Here is a 13,050-nt window from a genome sequence, read left to right as displayed (position 1 = left end):
CCATTCCATTCCAGTGTCGAATTCCAACACAAGCACACTTCATTCTACTTCATGAGGTCCTGATTAGGTGGTCCAAAACCTGAACCAAATATTGAACCTTATTTAATGAGGAAATGTATTTAAAAAAAAACACTGCTGTGGTCATCACTGTCTTCTTGCATTAGGACCAGCTTGATGGGGAGATCAGTGCTACGAGTCCCTCAGAAGTCAGAAAGAAAAGTGAGCTTCAGTTCCGGCTTTACTGGCAGAGGGATACAGTGAGTGTCAAGTTGCCTCCATCCTTAAAATTTCAAAGACGGCGGTTTATTAGATCAAGGTCAAGCAGCAGACATCGAGGACAACAAAGCTCCAGACCAGCAGAGGGCGAAAACGTCCCTCCACTGACCACCAACTCAAGTGTTCTGCGCCAGCAGCGGCATGAAGTCACTCAACACCGGTGTGACAGACTGGTGGAGTGCATGCCATGAACTTCTTTTCGTGGTCATTGCATCTTTTTTGTTGTTTTGACCAGTTTTCATTTTCCGCAAGTAGATGCTCTAAATGGCAATATATTTATTTGGAATATGGGATATATGTCAGTAGTTTATAGAATAAAACAAAAATGTTAATTTTACTCAAACACATACCTATAAAGAGTAAACCAGAGAAACTGATCATTTCACAATGATAATGAAAACTGATCATTTCACACTGTCTGTATATACAGTACATGGACTCAACTCCTCACTTCCACAAGAATCTTCTCCCTTGTGACTATCACTACAGTGCTCACAGACACCACACTTCAACTAAATACACAAGCACACACATATTTATGTGCATCACACACAAATTATTGGTATAATGTCAGCTGTTTCAACTTACTCAAATACTCTATATCCTCTTCATGCTTGCACACATATACAAATAAGCACAAATACACACTCACATATAAGCACACACATAAATACATTTACAAATGTACAAATGCATAGGCACAGATATACATTTTGCAAGATTGATAAGAAAAGGCTGCCACATATGTATGCATGTGCCATGGTTTGGGTAAGATTTTTCGTGAAACCTTATGTGCTTTAACGTGCACAATATGAATTGTTCTCTTTGTGGTTTGTTTTGTTATAATTATATGAAGTTAAACATACTATTCTGCCCTGTTTTGACTATTTATGGCTGATAAAGATGCATATGCACTGTATAAATCAGAGGGTCAGGATTTGGATAGTGACCTCCAGCCAGTTAGCATCCGACATCTTTAAAAATGTTGGACCATAGGTACTCACTGCCGTCAGCATCTCTATGTAAAGCCAATTAGGCTCCACATGACATATGACAAGAGGCATTAACAAATAGTGTATCTATGCAGATTGGTGGATGTTGAAAACCGGCACAAGTTCCATGGTTTGCTGGTAGCGTAACATTTGGTAGGACAATTAAGTAGCCTTAATTAAATCAAGCCAACTCAAAAGAAACAACTTACCAATAGAAGTGCACCCTTAGGCTACATGTAGGTTAATTAGAGGGCAATTTACAGCGGAGCATGATTGCATTTCATTTATTGGCTGTGGACAATTTCTATTCCAAAAACACTCGGCTCCTCTACCGCTACCCTGAAGTAAAAAATGTTGTCAGTTCATGCACGCATGAGGAGGCTTGTGCCCTACCCTAAACTCGTGCATGACCTGACCACCCAGGAACATCCACTAATCCTCATAGACAACATACTCTTGTGCCCATCTGTAATGTGGCACCTAACTGGCTTTTCATGGAAATGATGCTGGAAGTGAGCACCCACGGGACGACATGTTTTAAAAAGCAGTCAACTTCCTGGGCTGACGTAGCAAGCATAGCATTAGCCATTCAAATGAAAGGGGATGGTCCTTTCTCACTCTCTCTAGGTCTATATAATACCTCCATGGTCTAAATACTACGGGGTGAAGAGATGTTTGAAATGCTGTCAGTTCTCTAATCATACATAATCAGAAACACACTAACAGAGACTGTCTGGCAATAACAAATTCTATTTTTTGTCTTACTCACACATACACATATGCTCTTTTCTTTTCTACACACACATAAACATACAGTATGTGTAAGAGTTTATATGTGTGAGAGTATATATACCCACTCCCATATTCTGTACTTGCCTGTTGCTCTTCTAAAACATAGACACACTGTGTGTTATTGTGTGTTGCTCTTCTAAAACATAGACACACTGTGTGTTATTGTGTGTTGCCCTTTTAAGGCATAGACACACTGTGTGTTATTGTGTGTTGCTCTTCTAAAACATAGACACACTGTGTGTTATTGTGTGTTGCTCTTCTAAAGCATAGACACACTGTGTGTTATTGTGTGTTGCTCTTCTAAAACATAGACACACTGTGTGTTATTGTGTGTTGCTCTTTTAAGGCATAGACACACTGTGTGTTATTGTGTGTTGCTCTTTTAAGGCATAGACACACTGTGTGTTATTGTGTGTTGCTCTTTTAAGGCATAGACACACTGTGTGTTATTGTGTGTTGCTCTTTTAAGGCATAGACACACTGTGTGTTATTGTGTGTTGCTCTTGTAAAGCATAGACACACGGTGTGTTATTGTGTGTAATATCGGGGCTGAAGCAGACAGATAATATGGGTAACATGTAATCAGCACAGCACAGGCTCTCCACACTGGCTCTCTTTCCCAGGGCCTTCACTTCTGGGTACACAAACCAAATAAGCATCTGTGCCATCCCTTGTGGTGGGTATCTGTGTGAAGGAAACAGATAGCATGAGTGTGTGTTTACGTGACAGTAAATGGGACATGTATGGAGTGCACATATATGTATATATGAAAGACTAATGTCTACTTGTATTTGTAACAGTGTGTGTGTGTGAGACACGGCGTGTGGGGTTTTGTGATAGATGGTTAGAGTGTGTGTTCGCGAGTGACCATGTGTGCATGTGTGTGTATGGGAGAGACAGTAAGGGTGACTGTAATTGCATTCTGTCGTGTCTGTGAATGGCACAGGCCAGAATGACAGAGCTCACAGCATTCCGTTTCCTCCTCGTGGTTACTGTGGCAAACAGCGCCAGTCCACCGGCCCCATCCATGTTTTCTCTTTGTGGCCCAAGAATGCCACACAGCTCCCACCACACACACACTCAAACACACTCAAACACACACACACACACACAGCTCCCACCACACACACACTCAAACACACACACACACACAGCTCCCACCACACGCACACTCAAACACACTCAAACACACACACTCAAACACACACAAACACACACACACACACACTCAAACACACACACACACACAGCTCCCACCACATGCACACTCAAACACACACACTCAAACACACACACTCACCGTTGGAAGGAAGCAAGAGAGAAACCAGCGTTCACCATTGACCACCCTTATGTTCTAACCTGTTGGATAAACATAGGCAGCCATAAACATGGAAGTCACTATTGATTAGGGGTCGCCCCTTCTTCAATCAAATTCAATTCAATTCAATTTCCAAGCTCTTAAAGTTGCACATTAGCCTATGAGATGCAGTATTTCAGTAATGCTTTGGTGGAATGTGTTGAGAATACTCCATTACACTAAAAGGAGTTTTGAATTGGCCATAGTGCAGTAACGCGTAGTAAAGGGCTATTGTGATAATCACACCTGTCAAGTTAACATGACTGACACCCCTGAGGTCAGTGATTAAAACCATAGTAAAGGGCTATTGTGATAATCACACCTGTCAAGTTAACATGACTGACATCCCTGAGGTCACTGATTCAAACCCTTGAAAATCTGTGAGCCATCCCCACCGCCCACACGCATGTACAGTGCCCTCCACAATTATTGGCACCCCTAGTGAATATGAGCAAAACAGGCTATAAAAAATATGTCTTTGCTGTTTATCCTCTTGGTCTTTCACTCAAAATATTCAAAAAAAAGTCTTAACTTTTCATTGAAGTAAAATTATTGAAAGAAAAAAAAACTGTTGAGATTAAATAAATATTTTTCCGCAAAACATGTGTGCCACAATTATTGCCACCCCTAGAAAAATCTTATAATTAAAATCTAACTGAAGTATATTTCCAGTCATGTTTTACATTTTTAAGTTCACCTGTTTCATAAGGAACTCTTAAGAGGTCAACCATGACTTCCTGTTCCACTGGCGTACAAATATGAGGTGATACAGGCCAAATTCCATTAGTCAGTCATCACTATGGGAAAGACCCAAGAACACAGTGACAATCTGCGACGAAAAGTTGTTGAGCTGCACAAATCAAGAAATGGACACAAGCAAATCTCTTAACAATTGAAAATACCCATTTCTACTATCATGAAAATAATTAAGAAGTTTAAGCGACAGGAGGTTAAGAATCAGCCTGGAAGAGGACGTGTCTGTACATTGACCCCACGCACCGTGAGGAGGATGGTTCGACTGGAAAAAGAATCTCCAAGGATCACAGCTGGAGAATTGTAGAGGTTAGTTGAGTCTTGGGGTCAGAAAGTCTCCAAAACTTCCATAAGACACCACCTACATCACCACAAGTTGTTTTGGAGGGTTGCCAGAAAAAAGCCTCTACTGTCAATCAACAACAAACTAAAGCGCCTACAGTTTTCCAAATGTAAATCAGACTTTCAATGGGACCGAGTTATATGGTCAGATGTGACCAAAATGAAGCTTTTTGGCAACAAACATCAAAGGTGGGTTTGGCGTAGACAGAAATATAGCCATACAGAAAAGCACCTCATACCCAATGTGAAGTATTGTGGCGGATCTTTGATGTTGTGGGGCTGTTTTTCTTCCAAAAGCCCTGGACATATTGTTAGGATACATCATACATGGTATCATGGACTCCATCAAATACCAGCAGATATTAAATGAAAACCTAACAGCCCCCTCCAGTAAGCTTAAAATGGGCCGTGGTTGGACCTTCCAGCAGGACAATGATCTGAAGCACACCTCAAAATCAACACAAAAATGGTTCACCGACCGCAGAATAAAGGTTTTGCCATGGCCATCACAGTCCCCCGACCTAAACCCCATAGAAAATCTGTGGGATGAGCTGAAGCCGAGTCTACAAACGTTGACCTCAGAATGTGAAGGATCTGGAGAGATACTGCATGTAGGAATGGTCTCAGATCCTGTTCCATGTGTTCACCAACCTCATCACGCATTATAGGAGAAGACTCAGAGCTGTTATCTTGGCAAAGGGAGGCTGCACAAAACATTAAATTAAGGGGTGCCAATAATTGTGGCACACATGTTTTGGGGAAATATATTTATTTAATGTCAACCATTTTTTTTTCTTTCAATAATTTTACTTCAATGAAAAGGTAAGATTTTTGTGAATATTTTGAGTGAAAGACCAAGTGGATGAACAGAAAAGACATATTTCTTCATAGCCTGTTTTGCTCATATTCATTAGGGGTGCCAATAATTGTGGAGGGCACTGTAAGCATTTGAAGATGATCTGCAGGCGGTATGTAATCAGCCCAGCAACAGCATAACAGACTGCACTCATGCTTGTGCCTGGGCAAATTGAACGTTATGGGGCTTTTTACACCTGGCATTAAAGTGTGATTTTTCCATGGGATTGCAATCAGATAGTGCTTGACCACAGGAAAGTACAGGTGTACATGCACTCAGGACACATTGAGGACGGACTGTGATCTGATTGGCCAAACTACCTCTGGAAGTGGTCAGGGGCCCATTGTGACCACATTAAACACAAGTGTGAGTGTGTGTGTGTGTGTGACCACATTAAACACAAGTGTGAGTGTGTGTGTGTGCGTGTGTGTGACCACATTAAACACAAGTGTGAGTGTGTGTGTGTGCGTGTGTGACCACATTAAACACAAGTGTGAGTGTGTGTGTGTGTGTGTGTGTGTGTGTGTGTGTGTGTGTGTGTGTGACCACATTAAACACAAGTGTGAGTGTGTGTGTGTGCGTGTGCGTGTGTGACCACATTAAACACAAGTGTGAGTGTGTGTGTGTGCGTGTGTGACCACATTAAACACAAGTGTGAGTGTGTGTGTGTGCGTGTGTGACCACATTAAACACAAGTGGAAACGCAATTGCTTTGTCAATCCACTTACGTGGGTGGAGGTACGCAATCGCGCATGACTGTTCCAAACCAGCAAGGTTTTGAAAAGCAAACCTACACAATAACGCAGCTTCACAGATGGCCACCTTCTTCTTCAATTCTAATTCTTCTTCAATTCTAATTCTTCTTCTATTCTAATTCTTCATCAATTCTAATTCTTCTTCTATTCTAATTCTTCTATCTATTCTAATTCTTCTATCTTTGTTTGTTTGTTGTGTTTTTGGACCCGTGCAATCAAGAGGAAGATGTGACATGAGCTGGACACAGTTATCAGATCTCGACCGGAGCTCAATGTGGACACTGGAGACAAATATTAATACCATGTGTAAACGTAATCAGGTTCAAATCATATCATATCTGGATACTATCTGGATACTAGACACATTTCAATGCCAGGGGTAAAAAGCCCCACAGTGTCATCCAACCTGCTGCGTTTAATGTCACCTCTCCTGTACTATGCTCAACCTCTCCTGTACTATGGTCAACCTCTGCTGTACTATGGTAAACCCCTCCTGTCCTATGGTAAAGCTCTCCTGTACTATGCTCAACCTCTCCTGTACTATGGTAAACCTCAAGTCAGTGAGATTTCTGTATATTCCTGGTCATTGTAGTACTGCTCTGCAAAAGGGCATTTAGTGTTCGTGTATCCATGCCAATTTAAACAGACTCAAAGCAGTCATAAAACTTTGAGGACACTTTTTATCAGGGCATGTATAAAAACTGTAGGAAATGCATCAAAGTGGGTAAATATGACAAAATAACTGACAAAAAATCACAATAAAGATTAGAGAGTTGTCTGAACTGAAATCTCAGTTCATTCCATGTTACAGTACACTTAGTCAAGTCCTTTAGTTTTCAGGGGTGCCACTGCTCAAAGTCCTGATGGAAAACAAATATTCAGCATCGCGTCAGTATAGGCAGGCAGACCTGCCAATCAGCTGACCACTCAGCTGATTCTTGACATTGACCAATCCAGTTCAGACCCATATGAGAGAACACTGCCTTGTCCATTGACTAGCTGCCTTTGAATTTCACGGCAGTAAGCTGCTCTTCATATGTGACTACATTCTCAGCTCCACCTTTTTCATGTTTGTCTCTCAAGGCTGCATTATTCAGATTGGCATGACATTTCTTTATCTGACAAAAATGGTCCTGACTGAAATGAGCTCTGGTTAAGTATTTGTTTGGAAGAGTTCTTTCTGTTGGTCTTTGGGTGTATAGCACATTGTGAGAGAGCCAATAGAGAGAGAGGAGTGAAAGGTGTGAGAGGGTGCCAAGCCTCTGGTCCTAGTTGCTTATCCTGAATTACTGAGATCAGATTCAAGAGTGAAGTCAATATAGTTCAAAGCATAGTAAGTTCATAATATGGCAATCAAGCTTTTCTTTTCAGTCTTCTCACAGTGTCCATGGCAGGAGAGGGTGCGTCAGAAGGCCCCGATCTCCGTCCCCCAATTCTGTCCAGGCTTATTGGAGCCACTTGTGTCCCTGCGCTGAGGAGGAGGAGACCCCACAGGGATGAAGGGCCTGAACGAAGTCTGCTGAGGAACTGGGGAAGAGGAAGATGAAGAGCGTGTAACAGCATGAATAGGTGGAGCCCCAGCTGAACCCTCAGAGGATGTCTGGGACAGTCTGTGTGCCACCGATGGCATCAACTGGACCCGGTGCACCCCTGAGAACCCAGCACTCAGGAGAGATCCTGCGGTGCCAGGGAGAGGAGCCACACGCAGGCCTGGGGAGGGGTACGCCAGCAGGGCGGCGGCAGTGTGGGGGCCCAGGTCCCGTCGACTGGCAGTGGGGAATGAGGGAGAGGATGCAGGGGAGGGGGGTGTGGAGAGGGGAGGGAAGGACCCCCAGGGCCAGGGAGGGAAAGGGAGAGCAGGGCTCTGCAGGAGGGGGTCAATCTCACTGGCGCAGTGGCTTAGATGAGACACCAGCCGAGCCCCGATTGGGTCGACTGATTCTGTGCCCTCCAGGGAGCTCAGGTAGCGCACCACCTCCCCCACACACTCACGGAACCCCAGCGTCCGGTAGTCCACTGCCAGGGCATGGGCATCAAAGTAGCCTAGAATGAAGAGGAAGAGGAAGAGAGATTAAAGGAAGCATGGGATAGAGGGAGGTGAGAAGGGAATGTTGAGACCCCCTCCAGTGAAAATACAAAATCAAAGTATTAAACCTTGTTTCCATATCCATCCACGGTGTTTCTATATGATACACAACACATCATGAGCCAGAAGCAGTCAATGCCATGGCTGAGTGTTTTCACCTGGGAACAGTAGTGTACCACCGACAGTCTCATAACCAGCCTGGGTTTCATACGTCACAAACCTAAAGAACCAATACCGCCAAGGTGCCCGTCAGGAGGGAAGGGTTTCAAAGCGTTTCTCCCTAACGGCACATCTGGATGTTTAGCATTTCAGTCAAGCTAAGCCAGAGCTGCGATCGGGACCAAAGTTGATCTAACATTAGCAACATATTATTAGTTGTTTGGTAGCGTAGTCAAGCCAAAGGCAGCGAGATAGAGACGTATTTGCATGTTCATAGATTTGGAATACTAATTGAGGCAAAGGAGCAGACCTATATCCAAGCCATTTTTAGCCATGAAGGAATTTGTTTCATCAAAAGAGTATAAATATAATTTCTACATATTTATGATTTGAGTTTTTAGGGGTTTAATCAATGCCAGGAGAGGGACTTGAAACTTGATGATTCACCAGTCCTAGGGACTGTTCATCAAGTATTTTTCAACATATTTATCACTATAATTTTCTTTAAGAGAAGGAATTGTTTTGCTTCGCATGTCGGTTTGTGGTTATGTATGTATATGTGCTTCATAAATTCAGTTCAATATCAGATAAATCAGGTTTACACTTGTTAACAATATAACTCCTGGCAGTTATAGAGCACGAAATCTCACCTTTGCCCCCCATGGCATGCAGCAGTTTGAGATGATCGACAGTCATCTGCAGAATTTCAGCCTTCTCCAGTTTTGAGGAACCCTGACGATCAGGCAGACAAAAAGTTTTTTTCATCAGCGCAGTAGTTACTTTCATGTTCATCATGTTTAGGATTTTAAGAAGGGGCAATGAAGCAATGAAGACGCATTGAAGCCTCTGACCTGTTTCTCAAAGGCGCTGGGCACCAGTCTCCTGAGCTCAGACAGGCTGTGGTTGATCCGGTCACGCCGTCTCTTCTCGATGATCTGACACACGGATGAAAAGAAACCACCAATCAGACAGGAAAGTATGCATGGATCTGTCACTGAAGCATCTGTGCAATGGTTTTTCTATTTGATGTCACACTTGATGTCAGTTTTGTGGGGTGCTGTACATTCTGGAGATTGCTGAGGTCAATGAAACCCTCATACATAAATACAAATATTAAAAAAACGACTCAGTTGTATATTATTTTCATTTTTGTATATTTCCACTCAGTTGTATATTTTCCTATATATTGTAATTATATTGCCAGATGCATGGCACATCTACTGGATAGAAAGCTCTTTTGGTTTTTATAGAGACTCTATTTGAGCAGAATAATGCGTGGTATGCTCCTACAAGACTACAAACAGACAACACAAGTCCAGAGAGAATTCTAGGGTCCTTTTCAACCTCTGGGAAGATAGAATGATGTGAACTCACTCCTCTCCTCTTCTTACGAGCCAGAATCTGAGAGGTGCTGCCTGGAGACATGGACCCTGTGACAGGACTGACAAAGACAGAAGAAACAGAGAGGGGGGGAGAGGGGGAGAAAATTTAATTAAATGGAAACATGACAGAAAACAGACGAGGAAAAGAGAGAAGGAGGAGATATGACAACATGAGGTGAAGTGAAAACATGAGTGGAATACAGGAAGAGAGAGAGAGAGGGAGATAGAGAAAGATGAAACATGAGTGAAATACAGGAAGAGAGAGAGGGAGATAGAGAAAGATGAAAACAAATGGCAGTAGAGGCAGGATAGGAAGAAAGAGAATACCAGTAAGGGGGAGATGGATAAAGATGATGAGGATAGAGAAAAAACCCAGAGAGAGAAGAGAGAAACAAGAGTAGGAGAGAGAGGGACAGCCATGAGCTTTGAAATCATTTCATACTGTTGTCATTACTCCCTAATAGGAAGCAGAGACAGCCTAGCACATCATCAGGCTCAATCTAATTTGTCTTTGGGAGCAGAGAGCCTCAGGAGGGCCTGGCGGAGAGAGGAGATGAGATTATTTGGGTTTAACACTTTTCTGGCTATTAGCTCCACTAGCGCTGACATGCTACGCCTCTTGTAAGTTCCAAAAGCATTTGTCCTGGCCAATACTAGACAAGCATTGCATGTCACTACACGGCATGTTGAAAGGAGCTATGCATGTATATCTGTGCTGTGGATAGACACAAGTAGCCCCTGCAGACACACACACAGACACATGCACACCTTCCAGGCACATCCCTCAAACTAGCACATCTATCAAACTGTCAACCTTAATATATGTGGTGTTTGGTAGATGCTTACATTACGTTTAGGTCCATTTAGATAACATTTGAATTCTTCTGACATATTGTCCCCCCACCCTGACAGAGCCCATACTTATGCACAGGGAACTGGCCCCCACTCAAAGTGGCCCTGGCAGCCAGTGTCTGAAAACCTGCATCTGAATCCTCCAGAGATGAAAGCTCAAACCAGTAAGAAACAATTAGCCTCTCTGCTGTGCATATCAAAGACACACATCTCCGCTCTCAACCATTCCCAAATCTGCTCCTGATTTTTACCCCTCAGAACTGTCACAAAGCCCCACCAAAAGACTAAAAAAAAAAGTTTTTTTAGAACAAGTCAAAAATGGAAACCAGACAGTGGAGGCCGGAAAAGCGTTTTTGCAAATTGTTTGTCAAAGCCAGGATTTGCGGTGCCACGTTGATATGAAGAAATGCGCTTTTAGAAAAACAAGTCAAATACAATAAGCATGTCTTGCATCATTGTCCTCTCGCTGCCTCTGTACAAAGGACATGCTGTGTTTTCTCTTTCTGTGACAGAGAGACTGAAGTCATAACTAGAAGAAATATGTTCAGCATTTTGGTGACAAATAATACCTTATCATTGACCACCGCTATTAATGTAATAATATTGTGACTGAATATCTGTCTTGTGCTTGTGCTCAGTTTAGTGTAGAAGGGTCTGTGCCTGTAGACACCCACTCACACTTCTGAATATACATAACCTACAAATGGACTTTTAGGTCAAATTGATCTCTTCAAAATAATTGCATTTTAAATGCTCTAAAGACAGTGATTCTCAATCCCGCCCGTTTCCCGCTCGGCCCTGTGTGTTCTCCATCTTTCCCTGCTTTGTGTACCTGACTGAACATGGCAGTCATACTCTTTATTAGCTGAACACGTCTGATTTAGGTTCTCATGGCCATTTAAATGACATTGTTTCAATCAGGTGCGCTTGAAGCAGGGTTAGATAGAGGCTAGGAGACACAGGAAACAGAACTGAGAGCTCCTGGCTCAAGACATTAGGAGGGATGACACCAGTAGCAGGACTGACGACCACTGGCTTAAAACATTAAACAACACATTTCACACTAGCAGAGATGCTGCATCACTTTACATTGCTTTGAAAATCTGAAAAACTTTGAATTACATAGTTTTGAATGTAAGCAAAACATTTCAGTTATATATCTACAAATGCAATACAATTGTACTAAAACACAAAATGTATCCAGCAGATATGTGTCTTTCTTTGCATAGCATGCATCTCAAGGCCTCGTGAGGAGCAGCCTCTGACTTCAGGCACTTTCTGCACAGGTGAAATTCAGCTGTGTGGATACATGTGTGGTCAGTTACTGGTGCTGCTCCTGTTCTTACCAGAAGCCGTCCTCTTGGCCCACATCGATCAGCTCTTCCGCCTCTGATTCAGGAGAGCTGTAGTCATGAGGTCGCTTCATCGTATCGCTCTCTCCTCCTCCTCGTCCTCCTCAAAATGGATGGTTCTATTTGAGTAGAGAGTATCAAGGTGTGTGTCCCTGGTGCCTCCTTGTCTCCTGTCCCAACACAGGACAGTAGAGTGTCTCTCTCTCTCTCCCTCTCTCTGTCTCCTGTCCCAACACAGGACGGCAGAGTGTCTGTCTCTCTCTCCCTCTCTCGTCACTTTCTCTCTGTCTCCTCTCTACCTACCTCCACACATCGGTAGAAAATTGTCACGCTAGACCACCTTTGGTCTCTGTCTCACTTTCGACACCTTACGGTTCTGTGGATCTTTGTCCTCTTCCCTGAAGCAGACCCCCGCTGCTGAGTCACTAGCCTGTTTGGGTGGAGGCCCACTTCAACAGATGAAGAGGAAGTTTTCCATATCCATACAGACAGTCTTGGCATTAAACCTCCATATCCATACAGACAGTCTTGGCATTAAACCAAGCTAACACATCTCTTCTACAGCATCCCTCTCTCTCTCTCTTCTTTTCTCTCTCTCTCTTCTTTTCGCTCTCTCTCTCTCTCTGGCCACTGGTCTCCTGGCTCCTCTCAGTAAGGGTGACACAAGCCACTAAACTGCAGTTGGGCACTTTGGCAGAGTTGCCAGTTTTTGCTCTCCCTCCCTTTCCCTCCCTCTCTGCCTCTTTTTCTCCTCCCTCTTTCTCTCTCACCCTGCTTCCCACCCCCTAATCAACCCTCCCCTCTTTTTTCTCTGTCACCTCTCTCCTTTCAATTAAGCTTGTTGCTCCTCTGTCTCCTCCCTCCCACCTCCTCCCCCCCTGTCTCCACTCTTTTAATTAGTCTTCTTCTCTTCTCTGGCGGGACAATGGGAGGAGAGCTGGAGGAATGGTGGGCTGCACTCATATAGGGCCTATGAGTGTGTGTGTGTGTGGTGTTTGTGTGTGTGTGTGTTTGTGTGTGTGTGTGTGTGTGTGTGTGTGTGTGTGTGTGTGTGTGTGTGTGTGTATGTGTGTGTGTGTTTGTATATGTGTGTGTG

General features: G+C 43.4%; 1 protein-coding gene across 1 annotated transcript; it reads right to left on the bottom strand.

The window, feature by feature from the left end:
- Positions 1-6,789: 6,789 nt before the first annotated feature.
- heyl (hes related family bHLH transcription factor with YRPW motif like) lies at positions 6,790-12,918 on the bottom strand. Its single transcript, XM_042710599.1, has 5 exons — positions 11,949-12,918; positions 9,671-9,809; positions 9,220-9,303; positions 9,019-9,100; positions 6,790-8,166 (listed from the first exon to the last, which is right to left on the bottom strand). Exons 1-5 carry the CDS (start codon positions 12,026-12,028, stop codon positions 7,529-7,531), a joined length of 1,023 nt encoding a protein of 340 aa, XP_042566533.1. The 5' UTR covers positions 12,029-12,918; the 3' UTR covers positions 6,790-7,528.
- Between the last annotated feature and the right edge of the window lie 132 nt (positions 12,919-13,050).

This window comes from Clupea harengus, chromosome 19, assembly GCF_900700415.2.
Source record: "Clupea harengus chromosome 19, Ch_v2.0.2, whole genome shotgun sequence".
Classification (NCBI taxonomy): Eukaryota; Metazoa; Chordata; class Actinopteri; order Clupeiformes; family Clupeidae; genus Clupea; species Clupea harengus.
The sequence above is the reverse complement of the archived record's forward strand: the minus strand, read 5'-3'. Positions and strand labels throughout refer to the sequence as shown.